At 43.1% G+C, this 24,122-nt stretch overlaps 3 protein-coding genes across 8 annotated transcripts in view; 1 reads left to right on the forward strand and 2 right to left on the reverse strand.

Moving 5' to 3' along the window:
* sez6l (seizure related 6 homolog (mouse)-like) overlaps positions 1 to 7,716 on the reverse strand; it is a 33,408-nt gene extending 25,692 nt beyond the window's left edge. For both annotated transcript variants that reach the window (XR_013124303.1, XM_076986624.1), the window contains exon 1: positions 7,439 to 7,716. Coding sequence is in view for 1 of the 2 variants with exons in the window: in XM_076986624.1 (XP_076842739.1) it covers positions 7,439 to 7,523 (85 nt within the window). In the remaining variant the exon portion in view is untranslated. The remainder of the gene's footprint in view (positions 1 to 7,438) is intronic.
* Positions 7,717 to 15,779: 8,063 nt separating this feature from the next.
* Positions 15,780 to 17,290, forward strand: npm2b (nucleophosmin/nucleoplasmin, 2b). 2 transcript variants are annotated; one of them, XM_076986592.1, is made up of 9 exons: positions 15,780 to 15,872; positions 15,969 to 16,034; positions 16,116 to 16,198; positions 16,269 to 16,388; positions 16,472 to 16,565; positions 16,635 to 16,750; positions 16,828 to 16,859; positions 16,948 to 16,984; positions 17,058 to 17,290. In XM_076986592.1, exons 2-9 carry the CDS (start codon positions 15,998 to 16,000, stop codon positions 17,097 to 17,099), a joined length of 561 nt encoding a protein of 186 aa, XP_076842707.1. In that variant the 5' UTR covers positions 15,780 to 15,872; positions 15,969 to 15,997; the 3' UTR covers positions 17,100 to 17,290. The 2 variants fall into 2 exon arrangements, with proteins under 2 accessions (XP_076842707.1, XP_076842706.1); XM_076986591.1 differs by lacking the exon at positions 15,780 to 15,872 and having other exon boundaries at positions 15,879 to 16,034.
* Positions 17,291 to 20,101: 2,811 nt separating this feature from the next.
* The window catches only part of myo18b (myosin XVIIIB), a 56,615-nt gene continuing 52,594 nt past the window's right edge, over positions 20,102 to 24,122 (reverse strand). For 2 of the 4 annotated variants that reach the window (XM_076986509.1, XM_076986511.1), the window contains exons 40-43: positions 23,466 to 23,599; positions 22,961 to 23,002; positions 21,448 to 21,618; positions 20,102 to 21,273 (exon numbers count right to left, since the gene is read on the reverse strand). In XM_076986509.1, coding sequence (XP_076842624.1) covers positions 20,370 to 21,273; positions 21,448 to 21,618; positions 22,961 to 23,002; positions 23,466 to 23,599 — 1,251 coding nt within the window. In that variant the 3' untranslated portion in view covers positions 20,102 to 20,369. The remainder of the gene's footprint in view (positions 21,274 to 21,447; positions 21,619 to 22,960; positions 23,003 to 23,465; positions 23,600 to 24,122) is intronic. The other 2 variants (XM_076986510.1, XM_076986512.1) reach the window with 2 other exon arrangements.

The following is a 24,122-nucleotide window of genomic DNA, read 5'->3' on the forward strand; positions in this document are numbered from 1 at the left end:
CAGACCTCAGCACAAATCACTTCAGCCAAAGTGCTCTCACCAGCACTATTGTGATGTCATCGCCAGCTCGATGCTTCTTGACCACCGTCATCCTTACTGAATGGGGGGGCGGGGGTGGACACATAATCGACAGTGTCAGTAACATGCCCAAAACTCATTTTTGGGGAAGGTTCTATAGGTGTGAGTAGTCAAGTGGGTCGGTGCCTGCTGTGGTTTAAGGGCATGTGGGTGTGTGAAACAAGATGTGTCAATCTTGGTCCAACGAGACAGATGGCAATGCCTTTCAACAGCTTGCAAAGGCTCTAAAGGCCCAATCAATGCAAGCCAGTAATTGGGGGTCCAACAAAAATATCCAGTGCACAAAAATTCTATGAAAAGTAGGTTTATGCCATAAAACATTACAATGCAACAAAAAAAAACTGGTTTAGACATGGAAAATTTGGTCTAAAGTAAATCCTGAAATTTTAGGTGTTTTTAGTATATAATTAAAACATACACAAATCTGTGCCGTGTGATTAACCATGTTACGGGTAAAGCTCTCACTGCTGGGTGGGAGTGTGAGCTTTCTGGGTAGTGCTCATGGCTTGGGGTAGCCGGCACGCAGATGAGCTCTCGAGGACGGCCAGCCGCCGGTAGCCGGGTGAGCCAGATGGCCTGCGCAGACGTCTCCTCACTGAGCCTCCTCTCTACAGCCTCACAGGTGTGAGCAGTCTGCTCCAACAGCTGTGCTCAACACCCCTCCAACTTTCATCTCCTTGCTTCTCACACGAAGCCTGCTGACCCCTGCTTCCCCTCTCTGAATGTCATTCCTGCGACTGCGTTGTTCCCTGAGGTGACGCATGACGAACAATGTGATTCAGTAACACAGAGAGCGCAGTAACATAGAGAGTACGGTAACATAGAGAGCACAGTAACACAGAGAGCACGCTAACATATAGAGAGTACGGTAACACAGAGAGCGCAGTAACACAGAGAGTGCATTAACATAGAGAGCACGGTAACATAGAGAGCGCAGTAACACAGAGAGCATGCTAAGAGTACGGTAACATAGAGAGCGCAGTAACACAGAGAGCACGCTAACATATAGAGAGTACGGTAACATAGAGAGCGCAGTAACACAGAGCACGGTAACACAGAGAGCGCAGTAACACAGAGCACGATAACATAGAGAGCACAGTAACATAGAGAGCACGGTAACACAGAGAGTGCAGTAACACAGAGCATGGTAACACAGAGAGTGCAGTAACACAGAGAATGCAGTAAAACAGAGAACACGGTAACACAGAGAGGGCCTCGTTAACCACTTGTGGTCCAAACAAAAAGCACTGGGAAATCCATAGGCAACACCCTTATGATTCCTTCCTCTCCAGGGTTCGTTTAACTTACACGTACAAGAGAATCAAACAGATTGGCACTGAGATAGATTAACCAAGCTCTATGTATCTCTCTCCCTCTCTTTCTCTCTCTCTGGAAATATTCCGTGTTGATATTCGTATTGCCATGACAACCCATTTCCAAAGTACTCACCATTCACAATTAATGCAGCCTCTAAACATTTACTTAGAGGCACACTGAACGCAAACACTTCAACATCTTTAGTACAAGACAAATCTTATTGTGTTGGTGATGCCATAATAACACAGTGCTTTCAGAACCACAGTACAATGTGACAGTGGGGCTGTCAAAGAGGAGATGCTTCCTCCTCTCTCCCCTCCCCCTCTGTCTTGTCTCATGTGCTCACCTCCTTATGTGGATGTGAAGGGAGATGTGTGAGTGGTGTTTCAATGACTGCTGCCCTCAGCGGACAACTGAGGTTGCCATGAGCAGCCATGCCAAGGACCCTCCACACTACGCCAATCATTCATTCAGCTTCTCAGCAGGTTCTGGACATGCTGAGGTTCTGAGCACAGCCAGGAACGGCACACACAGATCCACCCCCCACCCCCCAAATTGCTGCGGACTGGATTGTTCTTGTCATGGCCTCGTTGTCATCATCTCACACCATCCATCTATAAACTCTGTGCTGTACTCTATAAGCTTAAAGAAAACTTTAATCATCTTTAATCATCAACCAGAGATGATTGCTGCCGTTGTTAATGAAGGAGGTGATTAGGGTTTGATAAAGCATTACACAAAATAGCTTGCTCTAAATGGATTTATTCTTATTCCTCAGTACAGTTCAATATGGTGTTGTTTGTGCAGTAGGACAATTTTGAGTAAATCTTGAGTATAATTGAGTATAATAAGGACTAAAAAGTCACCACACAAAATATTTTGTCAAGCTGTAATAATCTCTAAAAGTACTCTGCAGTATTTCGAAATGAAGATGCCCTAGACCAGGGGTGTCAAACTCAAAGCCCAGGGGTCAAATGTGGCCCGCTGTGTCATTTTATGTGGACCATGAGAGCTTATAAAGCCTAATTGTCTAATAAAATAAGTCAAATATGTGCAGTGACCAAAAACTACGTTTGCCACAATTGTTACCGGCGAAGTGACGGCATCTCGACACTGCAGTGTTTCCACATGGATGTGATTTTCCCAGTAAGTGTCATTGATAATAATGACGATAACGATCCCAAAATGTCCAGGACGAGAAACATCGATGCAGATGGAGGGTGTTTGAAGAAAGATTGGAAAGTGAATACATACAAAATGAGAAAAACCTTTTGTCTTTTGTGTTATGAAGCGATGGCTCTTGTCAGAGAGTACAATCTACGTCTGTATTTTGAGACCAAACACGGAGCTAAGTATGCCAAAATTAGGCATTAAGAAAACCAACAAATTAAAAGACAAACTACGATTGCATGTGTTCGCGAAAGCCACAACCACAAACAATGCGGCAGTAAAAGCTAGCTTTGTTGTAGCTGAAGAAATCGCCCATGCTTCAAAATCTTTTTTGAAGCACAATTGCTATTTTCACAGTTAGTTGATATTTCAAGTTTTGACCAAAGTAAATACAAAAATATTAATGTTATAATAACAGAGCAACAAGCAAACAGATTTTTTTTACATCTATGCAAATATATATATATATATATATATATATATATATATATATATATATATATATAAAGCAAATATGTATATATATAATATTTGTAACTTGAATAAGTAATAAATTCAGTCAGTTAACACCAAGGAGTAGGTACATTTATAAGTTACATATGGCCCTCTGTGGGCAACGATTATGCTGATGTTGCCCGTGTTGAAAATGAGTTTTACACCCCTGCCCTAGACTATTCATTGACACTAATACCTGGGGTAATCCAATTAAAACAACATCTAAGTGGAATGTCGGTGTTGTGGCTAATGAGCTGGGAGCCAGTGGTAAAACTCACACTCCCCCTCATGAACCAGGCAGACAGAAGATCTGACAAAAGTGCTTGGATCAATTTCGTCATAGCACATGTGGAAATAGCACACGTGGAACTAGCAAACATTGAACTGTGGCTCTGCAGTCACAGTATGGCTTTCTTGAGCAAAAGCAGCACGTTGGAAGGCGTCAAGGTGTGCAAACTGGCCCCTGCTTCGAAGCAAAGGAAAACTGAAATATTTAGCATGTAAAATTCACCCAGTTGAAATGGAAGAGTCATGCGCTTGACAGATGGTGTAGAATCTGCACCAGTCCATCCATCTGCCTGAGCTGACATTGTCATATTAGAATAAACCTCAGTGACATATCTGTGTAGTACAGATCTGCCAGTCTGCACTGAATTTAACTCTCTTGTGGGAGAGAGACAGTTCACTAGTGTTATCTTTGATGTTATATACTTCCATATAGCCCTGCTATAATTCCCCAAGCTGCTGCTACTATGAAATGCAAAGTTTTCACTTTCCCTTCCTTACCAAACTGTCTATCACAAGTCCTACTGTCCTCATCACTTGGTGAAGTCTATGCATAGCACCTGTCAGAGCCTATGTGCAGTAATAGTGAAAGTGTTTCACATCAAATGAAAATTATCTTGTCCATGAGGTACCTTAACAATGTGGTGAGAAAAGGAAAAAAAAAAGTGTGATTTCTGATTCCAGTTGAATTGGATTCTGGTTTTACAGATGTGTTTATCTGAGATATGTGACTCATGAACCAGGATTTCTGAATGCCAGGTGCGCATGCTAGATATGACAGCCTACTGACATACTGGTGGATGTGGCACCTGTCTAGACAATGCCTGTCAAATTCATTCTTCAACTTTTTCATATTTTGTTATTGTGCTTTTGCCTCATCGTGACCATCCCTGTTTGTGCTGCCAAAAAAATCCCGTAACAATCAGCAATGCCCCATATAGTAGAGGACGGGAATTTTGAGAATTTCGACAGTTGCCTGGAGATCTGAAATGAGCTCGTGGTGTTTGTGACACTGGGGAGCTGAGGGGGTCGAATGTTCCGCCCCACTAATGACATCGCAGTGACGTTTCATTCTGAAGGGGTTTTTTTGTGGTGCAAAAGGCCAGATGTCATATTGTAACACATTTAGCACAGTGTGTTAGCACAGTTTCATAATGCAGTGTTGAGCAGACAAAGGCATTTTTGAAAAAGAATGTAATACAATCTTACAATCTAATACAATGAGATTTCCCCCTAATTCATTTTCCCCTATCCAATGGCCTTCATAACATATTTTACCATTTAAAAGTTAGCAACACTCTGGTTCTCTTTATTGTCTCCTGTTTTCTCCTCCTGACATTGAAGATAAACAAGAAATTTGCCATCCATGGTGACTGAGGGAACTGCTCCAGAGATCAAGCACTAGGCTAAAAGGATAGAGAGTTGGAGTCAAAGGGGGGTCCTGGATTGCAGAGCTGCCCCATGGGCAGAGCGGAGAACCTCTCAGAGCCCTTTCACTTCTGTGAAGCTTCAGGGCATCAAGCGCAAGCTGTGGCTCTCTTGAGCATAACAGAGAGCATTTTCCAGAACGTTCTAAATGCATGCGGGCCCTGCCAACCCAATTCAGAGGGGCTATAACAGGGAATGAACACAGATGACCTGTGAGATTGAACAATATGAACCATGGTTGTGACTGTGGTTGTGGGCAGTCAAAACTATATGCTCTAAATTTGTGTTAATTTATGTACTAGCAAATTGAAAAAGCAACACATAAAAAGTATAAAAGCATGTTTGTATATCAACATACATACTGTTGAAGGATTTAAATGAGCTGCTGTATGTTTTCTTGTCAGATTAAGACCAATGAGTAGTCCACAAGTCTGCTTCCACAAGAAGATTAAGACCAATGAGTAGTAACCACAAGAAGATTAAGACCAATGAGTAGTAACCACAAGAAGATTAAGACCAATGAGTAGTAACCACAAGAAGATTAAGACCAATGAGTAGTAGTCCACAAGAAGATTAAGACCAATGAATAGTAACCACAAGAAGATTAAGACCAATGAGTAGTAACCACAAGAAGATTAAGACCAATGAGTAGTAACCACAAGAAGATTAAGACCAATGAGTAGTAACCACAAGAAGCAGAACTGGCAGCCACTCCATCAGTTTCTGTGAATGACACTGCCCTCATTTTGCCTATATCACAAGCAGCCAGGAACATGCTTGTTCCTCATGACAACAACAACAACAACAACAACAACAACAACAACAACAACATTTGTGTAAAATCTCTTAAAAATCTGTACTGCTATCCTGCATTTTTTCCTGGTTTCCAATCCGTCTACTTCCTCTCCAGACATTCCTTTGCAGGATACCCTCAACCTTTCTCTTTTGATTTAGTGCAGAGTATCAAAAACAAAGGGAACTGGGGAAACTGCAGAGACGTGATGTGATGAGAGGAGAAATGCTGGCTGAGTTTATCAGAGTGCAGAACAGACAACCTATTGCAAGAGGTGAGGCCGACTCTGGAAGTCTTTGTAACAGCTGTGCAGAAGTAGGCTACAGTATTTAACCAGCTTTAGCACAATTGCACTGACGTCGTGACAACTGACGGTCAGTATTACATAGGCCTATATATTTTGGCATCAAATTAAAATGTGTTCAGTGTATTTACAATCGCGACGTCATAAAACTGTCAGTGTACTGTCAGAGTATGAATTTGGGACTTCATTTTCTGAACCATCCCTCCACCAACAGGTGTGCTCGCGTCCACACACCACGATCAAGGAAAGAGACACGCGTTTCTGCTCGTGCTGGTGCTTGCAAATCAAGCTGGACGTGATATGGTTGGATAATGAGAAGTTATCGAAGCAAATATCGCAGGCGACGCTGTAGGCCCATGTGCAATCGCACCGTCTGCCTAGTCAGTGTGGCTGGTGTTAATTCTCACATATTTTCGGATTTCGATTCATTTCCCAATTGCCCTGTGCCAGTCTAAGCAGTTAATTTACCGTGACATTCATATATCTAGCACTTTGACTACATATAATATAGCCTGTCTTCATAAACTGGAGCAAATGGCTAAGGCAGTCACCCACTACAAGTCCATAATATTTTCTTATTGATAGATAATTTCCCTGATACAATGCACTGATTACTTTACATTGAAAATGGAGTGGCGTATAAATTAAGGATCTGATGCAGATAAGTGTTCTTAATTGTATTTATACCACTTTCTCAGAGTAGCCTATGTACTTTTGAATATTCCAACAGAGGGCCCATTTACCTCATTAAGTGGAATCACTAGTGTTTTGCGTTCACTGTGTGAATAACACAGTTATATTTATATAATTTTGCCTGAATGGTGAGGTAAATATCCACGTAGAATGATACAAAAACACAAATGTCTCCTGCACTGTTGCTACATCTTGAACAATATCTCAGCCACGCTTCTATTGAAAGGAAATAAGCGTTGCTCAGATGATGAACCCCGTTGTGTAGCCTACAATGCCATAACATTATACCTCCGATTAGATCAATATGAACTACCGAAGACCGCAAAAACTGCCCTTGTTTGACTCAGTAGCGCTCCCTCATTTAAACACATTCACTTGTACACAGGCACGCAGACAACATCTCCCGCAGTGTTTTCTTTTGTTGATACGCGTTATCATGCAGCAGAAAAATCAGCCCTATATTATGATGTTTCAAAAAAGCTCAAGGTCCTCCTTTTCTCAGTGAAAGACGACAATGAGCATATCTGAAATCTTAACTGTTCAAAACATCAAACACTGACAAAAATCGCATTCGACAGCTATAAAAACCTGTGCGGTATATGAATTCCACATGTCGCGTACACCGTATCTTCAGATTTACGCAAATAACTTACAGGGTGATCACTCTAAAACTGAAGAATTTTGCCGCAGAATAATTCTAAAGGGAGTAAATAGTGAAATTTGTGAAATCAAAGTTTCCGAAGTCACTATGGTGATAGGCTATGCGCGTAGTACAATAGCTACGAGAGCGTCAATTTAAGTCAAGGGTATCTCCTTAGAAGATCGCAGATCACAGAGTGGACAGTCATTTTAAAATATGCTAAGAGTAACATTACCTTGCGTCAGGATTCCTCTCCACAGAATCCCCATCCATAATACGGCGTACAGGGCACGACTTTCAACTGAGCGTGTAGTATGCATGATAAACCAATCCAAAGGGCTCCTGCCCCAAAACCCTGCAAGAACCGCGAAGTCAAGTATACACCTTCGTGTAACCAGTTGGATGCAACCGCACAGGTTAATCAAGGAGGTACCAACGATGCTTCGTGCTCCCAAGTGCTTGTAATGTCGATATCCGCTCCGCCACTACCGAGTCATCTCTCTTCCCTCACTGGAACTCCGCAGTGTGGCTCATAGCACAGTCGCTCACCCCGCCCCCCTCTAATAAAAGTTGCTGATGCCCTCTTGTTGTGTTGCCTTCAGCAGGTCTAAAGCTGCATTCAATTACTGTATAATAAGTGCTGGTGAGGGCATTTTGATTTTTTGTGTGTGTTATGCGCAACACCATTATTTTAAAAGGGGCTTTGAAAGAAGAACAAGAAACGGCCAGCCTCTTCGGCAATCTCTTTGAAATTTCAATCAAACTGCGCAAAAATTCTCCAACTAAAATTTCATGCAGTATAAAAAATGCAAAACCAATACAAATGCAGCTAGAAGTCTAATGGCACGTACGACAGTAATTGGAACGAGTGCCCATTAGCTGGACAGAACATTTTGACCAATTACGGAAAGACAAAGTCTAGTCACAACCCAGCACGAGCTTATGTCACGCTCTTCGTGTCTCGCTCTCAGCCCCTGTGAAATGGCTCTTGTTATGCACGGTGAGTGCAGAGCAGGAAAAGGCCACTTCGTGAGAATGCAACAACTGGCAACAAACCAAGGGTCCGTCCTTTACTGTGTGAGCAGTCAGTTTGTGGGAAAGGGCGCCCAAAGTGTTCATAAAAACATCTAGAGCTTTGTGCTCAGATAATTATTTCTCGTATATTATTTCGCTGTATAGAAAAGAAGGCTGTTTTTAAAATGGCTCGTTGAAATGCTGAATCACTGCACTTTGTGTGCCCATTACTGTTAATGTCTCCAAGACTGCTCAGAACATGCCTCATCATCTCAAGGAATTCATTCAGCATTGTGTGAGCTGACAGAAAATGAATCAGAAATAAATGTTTCTTGACTCAGGAGCCCCTATCTGCAAGATGTTACTTGTCCATGGTGCTGAAATTGAAGAAAAATACCACATTTTGTGATACAACTGAAAATTAAAATGAACTCAGACCCATTCTACTGAGACTGTTACTATTGATTACTCTGACAATGAGACTAGATGGTGAGTTCTCGTGTTTAGATCAGACTACTGCCACAACAAGGCCTTACTGAGCACAGACGTCTGGCAGGCTGCACAGGTCTTCAGAAGCAGCATCATTACTCTAGGGACTCTTCGCTTTGAGGTACATATCAGTGTTGGGGCTGTCAGTCCACTGTCCTAAATGTGCCATTTAAATAAATTTGACATAACATTATACTTCTCATGGAGGCTTAAAAAAGAATTTGTTCTTTTTTTGAGCCAAATATCTGTGTTTTCACTCAATGCACATCATGAATCTACAGATTCATCTGTGGATTGATGAATCTATCCATATATTAATTACATGACTCATGACTCATAAGCTTATGATGTTCACATTTTCGGTTTGGTGAATCTTTTGAACTTCAAGGTCTTTTCTCACACATTAGTGTGAGACTATCACAGCAAACACATAAATCTGACGTTGAGCTTATAATGACAGAAGATGTTTGTAACTGTCTGGAATGATGAAGATTAGGCAGGATGCAAATCTGAGGGGGCTTTAATGGGTTTATTTATTTTAACCCATTATATAAATTATGGGTTGGTGGAGCAAAACAAGAGAAAAGGAGAGCATGGAAAACCAGATATACAATCACAGAACTGAAAAGCAGAGCTTAGACAAGAGGTCATAAAACATAACGCAAGACCAAGGTCTGCAGAGGTACACACACACACACACACACACACACACACACACACACACACACACACACACACACACACACACACACACACACACACACACACACACACACACACACACACACACACACACACACGCACGCACGCACGCACGCACACACACACACACACACACACACACACACACACACACACACACACACACACATACACACACATACACACACGCACACACACACACACACACACACACACACACACACACACACACACACACACACACACACACACACACACACACACACACACACCAACCACAAACCAGAGACAAGAGGGCACACAAGACACAGACTGAGACTGGGGCAAGAACAAACAAGCACCAAAACACATGACAGGAAGGAGACCTGGGGGGTAAACAAAACAGAACAGGAGATGGTACAGGATGCAGCATGGACAGGTGCATGGGCACAGAACAAGCAGAGGGAGATAAGAATACCAAGAGAGGCATAACTACAGGCACAGGACTGGACACAGATACAGGGCATAACTACAGGCACAGGACTGGACACAGATACAGGGCATAACTACAGGCACAGGACTGGACACAGATACAGGGCATAACTACAGGCACAGGACTGGACACAGATACCGGGCATAACTACAGGCACAGGACTGGACACAGATACAGGGCATAACTACAGGCACAGGACTGGACACAGATACAGGGCATAACTACAGGCACAGGACTGGACACAGATACAGGGCATAAAAAGAAGTGACACAGGAAGAACACAGGGCCAGAGGCTGACCGGGAGGCGGGAGAGATGGCCAGGGGAGACGTGCACATTGTGGAAGCATCGTGCGGCATGCGGAGGCTAACGGCACCATCCTGGGCCTGGCAGAGACAGCACCCCAGAAGGAGGACCCCATGTAGCACATAGGGGAGAAACACCTGCCAGCTGAGATGTAGGAACGGAGATGGGTGGACTCTAGTAATGTTAAAACTGCTGCTCTTCCTCTGAGGAAATGGTTAAAAATGAACACCTACTTTCTCCTCTCTGTGGAATTGTTTATTGTTTTCTTTATAATAGCATTGATACCACCAGTTCAAAAATAATGCCATCACAATATAATCTACAACTATCCAAGAGAAACTAGGGTTCAGCAATGTTAGCATTTACATGGCTAGTTCAATACAGAAACCATACCTAGAGCATGCACACAGTATCCATACAGTTGACACTAGGCTAGATCTACACCGTTAATGTCATACTGCATGAATAACCCTTAGGCAGAAGAATCTGTTATTCTTGCAGCTCTCTTGCAGCATTTCACAAGAAGATCTCTATAAATCTGTCTCCTGAAATCATACGTACGTGCGCCCACTCATGCCTTCGGTTTCTACGTCATACAGCACAGCTCCATTTTGATGGGTCTCCGCTAACGTAGACACAAGCACAAATAAGGTTAAGTCATTTTTATAAACCTTTGCTGCGTGTTTGCGTAGGGGGAGAAGTGCCAGGCGCACACATGCTGCAGATTCGCTTCAGCCCTCCCACACACTCAGTCCGTTTGGGCTCCACAGCAGTTCTGTGTGGGGGGTGCTGGGGGCTCCCATGTGTCCACAGAGGACCACCGACAACTGTAGTATCTGTTTTCCACGGCAGCTTGTGCATCCTACATTTGTACACCTCCCTGTACACACAGACATAAATTATCTTCAGACACAAAGAACCACAACTTGGCAAGTCAGCCTTTAAAATGGTATTGGCTGGAATTGCTTTGTAGCATTTGACTTTTTTGTAAGCCCCCCCCCTCCCACCACCACACACACATACACCAGTCTCCAGCTTTTTCATCTTGCAGCTTGTAGTCTTTGATGGCGGAGAGGGACTGGGTGGTGGCACCCAGGGGAGTTCCGGTCACGCTCACAGTCTATGTTTCTGTTCCTCTTGCTAATCCAGTGGCTGAGGGATCTGTGCCTACAGGGCCACATTATTTATACATCACACAACTGTCTCAAAAATAAGCGCACGCATGCGGGGTTGACAGAGTGAGAGCGTTCAAACATGCCTCACACCCTCATACTCTCAGTTAGATAAACATAACCAGGGTCAATATGACACGATGAAGATTTGAAATGCTATAATGTACAGCTGGCAGTACTGTATGGTGATAGTCATTGTCTCTGGTTTCAATCTAAGATAAATCAGAAATGGATGCCTTATATGGTTCAAATGGTTCCAATGGTTTATTCAATGCATCAAATTGTTCCATCCAATTGTTCATTTGGGTTGGATTCCAAAAGAACAAAATAGTTCTAGGGTTTACCTTAATTAGGGAAAGAAATCCATGTTATTGGCATCATGATGTCACTAATTCCATCTTTACACTTTACTTATATGGATAGATTAAGACTATTCATACATTGTTTTGATATTATATTGATAATTCAATTACATTTATTTTTATATTTTATATTATGTATTATATTATATTATTATATTTAATTGTTTATTTGTTGCAATACTAATAAATAGTAAAAATAATATTATACAACAATTTGTTGACCTAGTAATTTGACTGGACGAGAGATTCTGAGTGTTGATATATGGTCCATTCCAGTCATCCTAGGAGTTCTGTGCAAACTGGACTACACAAGGAATTCTGCCATTTGAAGGGACATTCCAAGCTATAGGGACTGAAAATATTCTGTTCAAAAGGAACTTCAAACTGCAGAGGGAGAAGTGAATAACAGCGTCTCACGCAGTTGATATGAATGTTAACTCAAATAATTTATAACCAAAGCACAGAAAATAATGAAGAATTTGTTAGAATATGTTTTCAATATTTAATAAATGTATGAAAAATCATGTTCAGTAAGTTCCAAATCATGTAAAAAATATTTTTTGGTAATTGTTATCTAGTTAGTGATAGCTAATTACTTATCCTGAGGTAAATGATGGCAATAGCGAGCTGTTTTGCTAACATCAAGCAGATATTCTGGTTTTGCAGGCAAGACAGATAGGGTCAGCAATATATATATAGATACAGTTCTGTCTATCCACAGCAAATAAATGAACTAATTACACAGCTGTCATAAGAAACTAACACACACCACTAACAAAAAAAAACACAACAGGCAAAATGAAGGGATTTAATCAACTGCAGTTCCCTTGACCCATATTACATTATTACTGTATGTAATGTAAAGACACTCCTGAGGGGCCCTGTAGAAAGCAACACAGCATAGAATGTCTATATAAACTATCCAGCTGGTGTGCAGGTTTATGTTTTACTTGGGAATCAGTCCAATCCATTTGTCTATACTTTTTACTGTTACACTTAATACATCTTTAATATATCCGTCATATTAAAGATCGTGCAATTATATTGGATATTCATTTTTGGCTGAATTACAGTCATCTCCTTAGAGCGCAGCAGGTGAGATGGGTTATAGTATGTAGTGAGTTCATTCAGATATTGTGGAGCATTTAATGCTTTTTAGGTCAACAGAAGATATTTAACTGGAAGCCAGTGCAACGCTGAGAGAGTAGGACTAATATGATCGGATTTTCTAGTCCTAGTTAAGACACTAGCTGCAGCTTTCTGAACTAGTTGGGGTTTCCTTAAGGACTGTTTAAACCATCCAATTAAAAGACTAATTAAAAGCGTGGACCAGTAAGTGTCTCAGATTGGCATTATTATGTAAATGGAAAAAGGCAGCATTATTGACGATGTATAAGTGTGTCAAATGAAAGATCTGAATCAATAGTCATACCTACGCTTTTTGCGTTAGGTGTTACTGAAAACCATCTAGGGCAAGAGGGATATTACACCAATTGCTTCTTGCAGCTTTGGATCCATTAAACAACACATCAGCCTTATTGGAATTTAGAACACTGCAGTAAAATATTTGCTCAAGAATAGGCTACATGATAGAATTTAAAACGAAGTGTTTCAGAAGCTTTTATTATAAGCATTAATTGCCATCCTTTCATCTCATATTCACTTCCTACAGCAAACCCGGAAGCTAATAAATATTGTTTTTTAGTTCAATCTACGTCGGTATAGGAGGTCAATCTGTACAGAAAGGCAGAATTGCCCTTTCCTCTTCCAACATGACTGTACACCAGTGCACAAAGCAAGGTCCATAAAGACATGGATGGTGTCTGGTGTGGAAGAACTTGACTGGAGTCCCGACCTCAACATGACAGAATACCTTTGGGATGAATTAGAGTGGAGACTGAGAGCCAGGCCTTCTCATCCAACATCAGTATGTGACTTAACAAATGCGCTTCTGGAAGAATGGTCAAACGTCCCCATGAACACACTTCTAAACCATGTGGACAGCCTTCCCAGAAGAGTTGAAGATGTTCTAGCTGCAAAGGGTGGACCAATGTCATTTTGAACCCTATGGATTAGAAATAGGATGTCATATGTGAGTCAAGGATGGTGAGCTAACACTTTTGATATATTTGCATCGTTATTGCAAGGATTTCTAGCAGCTGTATGAATAGACCCTGAAATTAGGTCTATTCGCTCCAAGCTCCTTTATCCTTTATCCTATCGAACGCCTGCTGAAAGGGTTTGTAAGGACAACACTGAGTTTTCCTTCATTTTATAGAAATAATGTGCTAACTTGAAATGTAAACTGTTCAACAATGAGTTAAATCTTCCATCCTCTTGGTCAGCTAACCAATCACATAGGAGGAACAATAATTAACTATACTGATAGGCTATTAATAAAAGTGGGTGTGTCCGAACTTAAAGGTCAACCAATTAAAGAGCATCTCCAGAACACGTGCTTGCCAAACGTTTAAGGACCTAAGACACCCATTAGTCCAGCACCCCACACACAGGAATTATATGTTATGTCAAAGAAATTACGGTATTACATAATGTCACAGAAACTCCTGATCTTTTTTAAAAAAACGATAATTGCCAGTATGACTAGTTTCATAATTATTTTGCAATATATAATTTACATAAATTTATATGTCTAAGTAACATTTATTCTCTGGATTATTTCATGTTGGCAGCGCCCCCGCGCCCCCTACAGACGAGCCGCCATCATGTTATAACATATTATTGAAACTCAAAAATAAACCGAGTTCAAAACTTAGTACACACTTTTCAGTACAATAGGGTGACCAAACGTCCGTATTTCCCGGGTTATGTCTGTATTTCACGTCCTGTCATGGGCATCCCGGGTTTTTTTTAAGTGAGGAAATGTCCTGGTTTGTAAATTACCTTCATTGGACTATCATTTGTTATTGGGGTTTTTGTTGTTAACTTTTACTGAAAAGCATTTTTAATAAACCAACTGTAAATATCATGCTATTGTAGGATTACATGGGCCTATGCATATAAACATTAGTTTGTGCATACTGTTGCCTAAAAACACATTGGGTGTTTTTGCTGTATGCATCATATTCACGGACGTAATTTTGGGGGGGGACGGGGGGGACATGTCCCCCCCACTTTTTCAAAAGCCGGCTTTGGTCCCCCCCAGTTTTTACGGTTAAAACCAAATATTTAAATAGCGACGAATCCATGTCCCCCCCACTTTTTAAATCAAAATTACGTCCATGATCATATTCCAATCATTTATTTTAAACTTAGAGGGGTGTAGGTCACAAAACCCAACCTAATACATTATGTGAGTAGTATGAACAGGAATTATTGTGGGGAAACATATCAACCCAAAACTATGTGCCAATGTGTCTCTGCACACCAGAAGTTTGTGTCAGGGCATGTGGTTTATCATTTGAAGTAATCACAGTTTTTACAAACAATAATATGGAACTTCTAAACCTCTGACATCACCATGTGTCCAGGCTCCTCTGGGAAGGTTAGCCAAACCACTGCAGCATTTCTCAGTGCAGCACGTTCTTGGTATTGCAGTAATAAACCATCATCCAGTGAGTTGATAGGTGTATTCTTGTAGGCAGAAGAGAGTGTCAGCAGTTCTGAATTCAACATTGATATAAAAGTTAAAATATAGTATACACAAAAATGCTTAAAAATAAAATGTGTATGTTGTTTCATAGCTGTGCTTCGTTTTTGATTTAACATGGGAATTTGTAAACTGCAAGTTGTCCTAGGTAGTAGGTTATGGAGTGCACCGTAGGCCTGGAGCAAGTGGGCGTTTCAAATTTAAGTTCACATTTAACCAAAAGCTCAGTAAAAACGTAGTCAGTACATTAAACTGTGATGGTAGACGTGCATGTCATTATAAGGCATAAGTCCCTGTAGCGTGTAATTAGTATTAGTTTAATTATGAAACTTTGCGCTACAGGATTTTAAAGAATCGTGTTTTCTCACGGTTAATATTGATGGTCACGACCACAATTAACCTGAGGCGATGATCGTGCCTCAATTACTGTCAGCTGTTTTGCATTTAAACACCCTCTTAAAGCGTCGACTTTGATGCAGCTTAGGTCTTTCTTCTGTTGATGTTGTCTTGGGGTTTACCGAAGATCCCATTATTTCCTTTTCTGGTAAGATAATGATCAGATCACTGAAGGCAGTCTCATGCATGAATGATTTATCTAAGGTGACTCGACAATACTGTAGCCTACATGTAACGCTTTCAGGGTCATCCAGGCTAATAACCGTCGAGAAAATGAACAAAACAGAAAAACCTGTGTCCATTCTTTGGGGTGAGTTTGGTCTCATCTTTAAAATAAAACTCGCCCCCATCAAGGTAAACGACTAATGCGTATCAATGTGCTGATTTTTAGGTTGTGAACTTAACGCGACAAACAAGGAAGAGTCTTTTAAAACTGACGACACAAACCATCAGCACCAACTTGCGTTAAGAACAGTAAGTTATCTCACTTTAAACTGTTTGTTTTTCTGAGCCCACGTGACTTCTTTTTCGTTTAATCTCTGAGATGTGTTTGGGTCACACCGCGAAAGACGAGTTCAACATCGTTGAATTGGTTACCGGCGACGGCAGCGACCGTGCCAAAGCTGTCCCAATTGCAACTTTACACGCCAAGTCGATGCCTACGGTAAGTGAACTTTTGCACTCCCCTCGTATTTATTCCACTACCCCACAAACTTTGAATCGATCGCCCTCATCGACGTCTGTCAGGTCAACTTGTCCGGTTTAGATTTGCATCCTCCGGTGACTTTTCGCCTGAAGAATGGCTCTGGACCAGTATTCGTCGGAGCTGAGCACGTGGCCTGTGAGTATGCTGTTGGTCTGCCTTGGTAGTATTACGTTTGAGTATTAAACCCCACGGTCATCTTTACAGTGGAAGACTACTCTGATGAAGAAGAGGAAGAGGAAATGGATGAGGAGGTGGAGGAGGAAGAGGAGGATATTGAAGAGTCACCTGTGAAGAAAGTCGCTAAGAATGGTGCTGGCAAAGTAAGGCTTAACTTTCAATGACTTTATGTATTTAAATGGGTACAGGGCTTTGACTTGAATCCCTTATTGAATTTTAGAGAAAGAAGCCAGAAAAGGGGGAAGATGAGTGGTGAGATCCAGATCTGTTCAGTACCATTAACTATGCTGTGACTTGTTTCTGACCTTACATGTAATCTAATCTCGACCTCTTTCTGTAGTGAAGCATCAGATGGTGAAAACAATCCCCCTAAAAAGGTAAAAAATGAGTTGTCCGTTTGTTTACATTAAAATTTAAATCTTGACTGCCTTTTTCCTTTTTGACCTTCAGGGGAAAGCACGGGGGAGAAAGCCGCTGGCTGCGAAGGTTTGACGGAGAGTCATGACCGGCTCTAACAACTTGTGATCCAGAGTCTGTAGTTCCATTGTGTTCTACTGTGAGGGTGGAGTGTGATAATTGTACGTTTTCATGTCACTGCAGCCATATTCAGGCTTTTATAAATAAACTGCTTTGAAAGGTATTTTCAGGCACATGGAGACTGTATTAAAGCTGGTTCTGCTTGACCTTGTGTGTTCTGAGGTCTTCATGCTCTTGGAGTGGGTGGGAGTGTTCAAAGTGTACAGCACTCAACAGATGTAGTTTACTTGTTGGTCTTGAGATTCTGGGTTTCTACATGCAAATGTTGGCCTATTTCAGGGGTGCCCATTACGTTGGTCGATCGCGAAGGACGTGTGGGTAGATCGCATGGCCTTTAAAAAGTAGTGTATGAATGACAGGCTATTATCCATCTGCACTGACGTAGGGGTGCACGATATGGACTAGAATTGCGATGTGCGATAACGTTGTTGGATATCCCGATATCGATGTGAACCACGATAAATTAAGATTAAAATACAGAAATGTAGTGTCTCTCTGAACAGCAGCACGTTAATTTGTTTTGTTTTTTACTGTGTAATGAATCCAGAATAATTCCAAATATTTTGCAGGTTTATTCAACAATAGATTCAATCTAGGTTTATACTTTCACGAGTGAGCGACTACGCACACCTCGTTAACCTCCGCGAACGGCGGAAGCGTTTAATCTTGCCGTGTCACATTCTTTGCAGTGTTGTCTGAAACGATATGTAGGCCTAGTAGTATAAAAAAACACCCCTCAAATACAGGGGAATGAACTTTTACCTGACCAATTTTAATGTTGCTTTGTGTTTCAGGTTTGAAAAGTGCTGGAATTTAGGCTAAAGTATTTGAAAAGGCTTGAAATTGTAACTACTTCGTTTCACAACAAATATCTGTCTGACTGAACAATTCTCTTGTATTACGTTAACAAATACGAGCCTCTTGTAATTCCAGGACGAAACATGAGAGAACGTGAAGACTAAGATTGGGCGTTTTGAAAATAAATATCCATTAAATAATGTGATAAAAAAGCGAATTATTTCGAATCATTTAGAGTATATGTATAAATATTTAATTCAATAACGTGCTGGAATTATTGAAATGGACCTTGAAAGTGACGCACAAGTGCTTGAATTCCACCTTGTATAGGTGCGAACCCTGCAAACATGACTGTTCTCATTGCGCCGAGACGCGGCGCGCGCGAACTTTAAATAAATAATAACATTAAATAATGTGATAAAGCGAATTATTTCGAATCATTTAGAGTATATGTATAAATATTTAATTCAATAACGTGCTGGGAATTATTGAAATGGACCTTGAAAGTGACATACAAGTGCTTGAATTCCACCCTGTATAGGTGTATGAACCCTGCAAACATGACTGTTCTCATTGCGCCGAGACGCGGCGCGCGCGAACTTACAAAATTCGAGAGGTGCACGACCTCGTGAATCGACAGCGCGCGAGGCAATTGCACACGGGCGAAGCCACCGCGATTACGTTATTTTCGCCTCCCGGACCCTCGCGCCGCATCAAGTGTAAACCAGGCTTAAACCAAATCGCGTGTCTGATGAGCGTGTTCACCCCACTCCAGGGTTGCCAGGTCCTACAAAAGTTTTCCGCACAAAATCTGCCAGTGAGACAAATTGAGTATTATATCGCGATCGATTCTTAGTGTTGACTTGTAACTTCCGCAGTAGCCCAACTCAAAAGTAGCCCAAAAAACCGCACCCCGCGGCCCCAGAATTTTTACCCGCGGCTGGATTTTCAAATAAGCCCAATTTGGCGTGAAAACCGCGAACCTGGCAACTCTGCCTCACTCTGCCTCTTGCCTACTTACGTCACGTGATCATAGTCTGCAGCGCGAATAGCTCCCTCTATTGCTGGACGAGGATAACGCAATTTGAGTTTGCTGTTATTCAAGGAGTTATCGTGGCTCTTTCGATGTGTTTATCGTGAAACTTCACATCGCGATAACGATAAAAATACGATTAATCGTGCAGCCCTACACTGACGGTTGTATTTTGAATCCCATACATGGTAGCCAATCTGACGTCTAGGGTTTGATGCATCAAATCAACACTTCATTTAATATTCTACTGGGGGGGCAGTCATTGAGTCTTCTGGTAATCTGAGATGTTGATGCTGTCATCCATGTCATGTGATGACTTGGGTAGAAAGCCACGTCTCTGAGCCCTCATGACTGTGGTCACCTACAGGTGTCTAGTTATGCTGCTATAGACATGCCTGCTGAGCCACATGCTAATCACTGGCACGTGAGCCATGTGTGTGATAGTTGTCAAAGTTGTTCACATACTCAACCTATATTTTATCTCTTTTTTGTGGAATTGGCTTTGGTAGAAGTACGCAACAATCACCTAGGAGATGGTCTGGCTTGCCGGCTGTGCTGATGCCAACTCTTACCGGAGGCTCACCATCTGTATAGAAGGGATTGTGACTACTCAGCCTGGAATTACAACCATAACTATATAATTATATTTGAACTATAATTACAGACTTGTGCTAGCGGGCCGCTCAATGTAGGATGGGTTCCCTTTTGAATCTTGGTCCTCCCAAGGTTTCTTCCTAATACCTGCCATCACAGCGAGTATTTCCTTGCCACTGTTGCCTCTGGCTTGCTCTTTAAGGATCTGGACCCATACCATTGTAAAGCTGCTTTGTGATGTTTGTAAAAAGTGCTACGTAAATAAATCTGACTTGTTTAAAAATTTGTAGGTATACTTAAATTGACAAGCTTGTGTATATGTTTTTTTTTTTAGACGATTTAGACTTTGGCTGTTACATGTGCTGCCCTTTTGAAAAGGTTAGCCATGACCGTTCCAAACTTTAGTTCTTCCCCAATTCTGATTAACAGACGTCTACTTTTTAATGTTTTGTTTGCAGCTGATTACCAGAGTTGACTGGGCACCTGTTTTCTAGCACTAGGGCTGTGAGTAAATGAAGTTACGTTCAGCAAGTGCTCTTCCATTCAAACGTTTATTCATGTGTACAAACATTCAAGCAGCATTCACAAAATATCTTCACCATATCCAGCAGTTTGCTTCAGTGCAAACCTGGGTAGGGACCATGCTTCCTGGTCATGATACCCTGGGATAGGGAGATCAAATTAGTCATAGACACAGTCTATTCATGAGGTACAGAAAGCCTTAAGAGACAAAGAATTGTCACATTTCTTGCTACAGTCCTGGAAGGCAGGATAAGGAGGCTGTACCTTGTTCAGCATGTTCAATCGACTTCTGGTTTCCTCAGGTATTTCTTCATCACTGCATTGACGTCTCCCTCACTGCCTTCAGCCTCCAGTCTCTCCCCCTGTGTCCGGCGCTGGGACCCTCCGGATCCGGATGAGTCAGTGTCGGAGTCCCTGCGCGATGTTCGTGAGGGTGGCAGCTCCCCGAAGTGTACGCTGAGGGCACGTCGCTGCCCGCCGCGGCTAACGCTGCCCGCCAAACTGCTGGCGGACTGAGCCCTGCGGATGGCGGGCACAATGTCTGAGCTGGCATCACCAACAGCCGTGTCAGTGATGGTGAGGAGACGGCGGTTCTGAAAGATGAGAGGCTCCGCCCCCATCCGGGCCTCCTCCCCTTCAGCCACCATGTCTCCAAGCAACCGGCGGCGGGTTGGCAGATACGAGCCTGAGGAGGACGAGGTTCTCAAGCTCGGTTCCTCCTCGCCTTCCTCCGGGATGGAGAGGTTGGGGAGTGGGCGGCGGGGGCCTGCGGATGACACGGCCGAGGTGATGGAGTCCCAGGAGCTGAAGCGGTTCATCTTGCTTGTGGTGGATGCCACCGACGGGGCCGTCTGTACGGATTCTGACAACGACAGTAGGCTGGTGGCCCGGGGCAGGAGTGGGCTGGGTGGCTTCAAGATGCCCGGCCGCCCCGTGTCCTCTGGACCTTCACTCGCCCCCCCAGAGAGAGCAGAGGCCCGGCGACGCAGGGCCGACGCCCCCGTGGTCTGGTAGATGGGCAGGGAAACTGTGCTGCCCTCTCCTGCCTCTGACGCCCTGTCCCTGCCGGCACGCTTCCTCCGCAGGCCCTCCAGGAGCTCGGACAGAGCCGTGGAGGAGGACGCCCGGCCCAGACCTCCAGACCTCTCAGGTGCCTCCTCCTCTAGTTCCTGAGTACAAGACCTGGCAGAGTACAGAGATGATGAATCATAGGAGACTTTGTCATTCATTAATATTATAAAGGAAAAAAAGAATCTGCATATTTCCATAGTAACACATCTTGGTGCTCTTTGGTCTTTTTTACAGGGCTATGTAAGGTGACTATAATGAGAGGCTCTTTTATGGAAATGTGCTCACCTGAAGCTGTAGGTGCTCATTGTGTCTGTAACTGACTGGCGGCCAGTAGTGCTCCCGCTGTACGGAGAGCCAGCACCCCCGCGACCTCCCCGAGGGACGCCCAGCCAGTGGCGGATGCCCTCGCCCACGTCTTCTGTGCCAACGCTGGACCCCACGCTTGACACGCTGTCCCTGCCACAAGAACTCTGCGTTACACTATGCACCACTCATCAGTCCCACATCACGTTGCACGACAACTGTCGGATCCCAGTACCTTCTGTGACCCACGTGTTTCAGCACACACCAGGATACACAACAAGCCTCCTGCTGCAGAGAGCCACACCAAGATCCTGGCCCAGGCCCCACATGCATGATCTTGCCTCTGATTTACTCCTTGATACCCTAGCTGAGCCTGTGTGTTGAGTGACCTGCAAGCTCGTTAACCTTAACTCCTTCATGTTGCCAATCCACCTGCTTCTGGGGTCCGGCGTCCCACTACGGCGTCCCGCTCCAGCTCGGTTGCCCACCCCCAAGCTCCCGTGGTTATGGCCTGCCTGCTGTTGCCCTGCAGCCTGCTAGGGCCCGAAGGGAAATGCAACGCAGGGGTTGCCCTCTTTCCTCTAGCTTTCGCTACACAGAGGTGAAATCGAGGCTAACGCACATGCATTATTCAGGAGAGCCAGCATACCACAGCTGGGGAACTTCGAAAAGAACTCGCATACATGGAGACGCTTCTTCTCTGGCACACAGTGTGTGCTGGGTCTGAGGCCTGCGTGCGTCACGCCAGGAGACAGAGGAGCTGAAGCACAGTAGTCCAGTTATGCAATTATAAACAGCTTTAACATCGGAGTGAAATCAGACCTGTGATCTTCACTTATCAAAGCCCAAAAGCAGCATGGCACGAAGGTCGTGATGATTGTGCAGTGGCATTGCTGTTAGATTGCTTACTGAACAGCAATGGTCCTTATCTACACATTATCTGAGATGCACTTGTCTAAATGGAAATGCCCAGTGTAATGGACTTTGCCTTTACATGCTGTGGTTAATGCCTGACTATCAGTTAGCACTGATGTTTACAATTACGGGCAGCATGAGTGTGCATCACTCCGCTTTCTCTCTGCGCTCGTTTTCTAATGGGCTCAGGTTAGGAACAGCAGCTATCTTAATCATCTTAATGATATCTACTGCTGTCCTGGTTCTGTGTTCTTATGCAACTGGGGCTCAGACTGTAGACTGTAGAACTCGAGGAAGCTTAGAAAATGTTCGGTCATTATGCAATGTTAAAAGTGTTGGCTTATTAAGACTTAATTAGCAGAGTTTTGTGAAAGAGCACACTACGTCCCAAGATGCATTGGGTACTGCTGACGGATACAAAGCAGCTCCAGTAGTGCGGGACACACATTCAGATGAAGTTAATCCATGTTACACAAGCAGTGCTTGGATCAGTGCCCACGTTACCTGCATTGGACACACACACACACACACACATGCACACACACCAGGTTGATAGGAGGTCACAGGAAGCAGTGCTTACAGATCTTTCTTTCTAGAGAAGGACTCCACAGCAGTCTGGACACTGTGTCACAGCGGAGAGGAGGGACAGACAGTGAGTGATGAGGTGGGAAGGAAGAGAGAAGATTACACGGCTGAAGAGGCTGAGGAGAGTGCAGTGAAACAGAAGGCTTAACTTTCAGTGGCCCTACGCTGACCCGTGGAAGAAAGCCAAAGGCTGTGTTGTACACCCAAGAATAGGTTCTTCCGAGGCTTCTAAAAGGAGCACGGAGGAGGATCCGTGATTACAGAGCCACTGCGAAAGGTTCTGTCTAGGTACTTGGTTGGTGGAAATGGAATTGGAGCAACTGGAAATTGCACTAGCTTATCCAACTACAACCCCACCAACTCTCGGGTGAAGAAACAGACAGAAACAGCTCCTGGTTTCCTGTAGTTTTCTAGTGGAGTTAGAAGCTGCCTGGTTTTCTTTATAATTACAAAACAAACAAATCCACACACTTCAATTTGGTCTCGCATTTTTTGCATACCTTTCAGTGTCACTTTCATCACTTGACTCCACCTCCTCCAGGGCAGCCTGTAGATCAGCGATACGACGGATTGATGTCTCCAGATCTGCTTGTAGAGTCTGACGCACTGCACTAAGCTCTTCCACTTGCATTTCCTAAGCAAAAATTAGATGAAACTCACAGATAATGATGATGACACAAACACGCAGGATACACTGCACCAGCAAAACAAGAAAATGAAAATATAAAGAATTATAAAATAGATGACATGTCTCTTACACACACACACACACACACACACACACACACACACACACACACGTGTGTAGTTTAATTGTTTATTAGTTTAAAGTGTATGGCATCATAGCTCACTCTAATTACAGTGCAGGGACACAGACGTCCATTGATTTAATAATTCATTCTGCCATTTTCTTGGTTCAATCTGAAGGTCCAGGTCTCCTGTGGGGGCTAGCCACTGTCTGCCTCTGATTAATTCTTATTGTCTTCTCAAGGTTATTGATACAACAAATCCCATTTCACTCCTCTTATCTCCATGACAACCACACCACCAGCGGTGCCCTCTCTCTTTCTCAACCAATAACCTGGAGTGCGTCCATGTGAGTGTATACGTGTGTGCAGACATGGATGTGTGTGTATACACATTCATACGTTAGCGCT

This window comes from Brachyhypopomus gauderio, unplaced genomic scaffold (genome assembly GCF_052324685.1).
Source record: "Brachyhypopomus gauderio isolate BG-103 unplaced genomic scaffold, BGAUD_0.2 sc47, whole genome shotgun sequence".
NCBI classification, from domain to species: Eukaryota; Metazoa; Chordata; class Actinopteri; order Gymnotiformes; family Hypopomidae; genus Brachyhypopomus; species Brachyhypopomus gauderio.

Bases quoted from the DNA above. Each gene is read 5' to 3' on its own strand.
- npm2b (XM_076986591.1), top strand. From the start codon at position 15,881: ATGATCAGATCACTGAAGGCAGTCTCATGCATGAATGATTTATCTAAG. The intron at 16,566-16,634 runs GTGAGTATGCTG...TCATCTTTACAG, and splicing joins CGGAGCTGAGCACGTGGCCT to TGGAAGACTACTCTGATGAA. The intron at 16,751-16,827 runs GTAAGGCTTAAC...ATTGAATTTTAG, and splicing joins CTAAGAATGGTGCTGGCAAA to AGAAAGAAGCCAGAAAAGGG.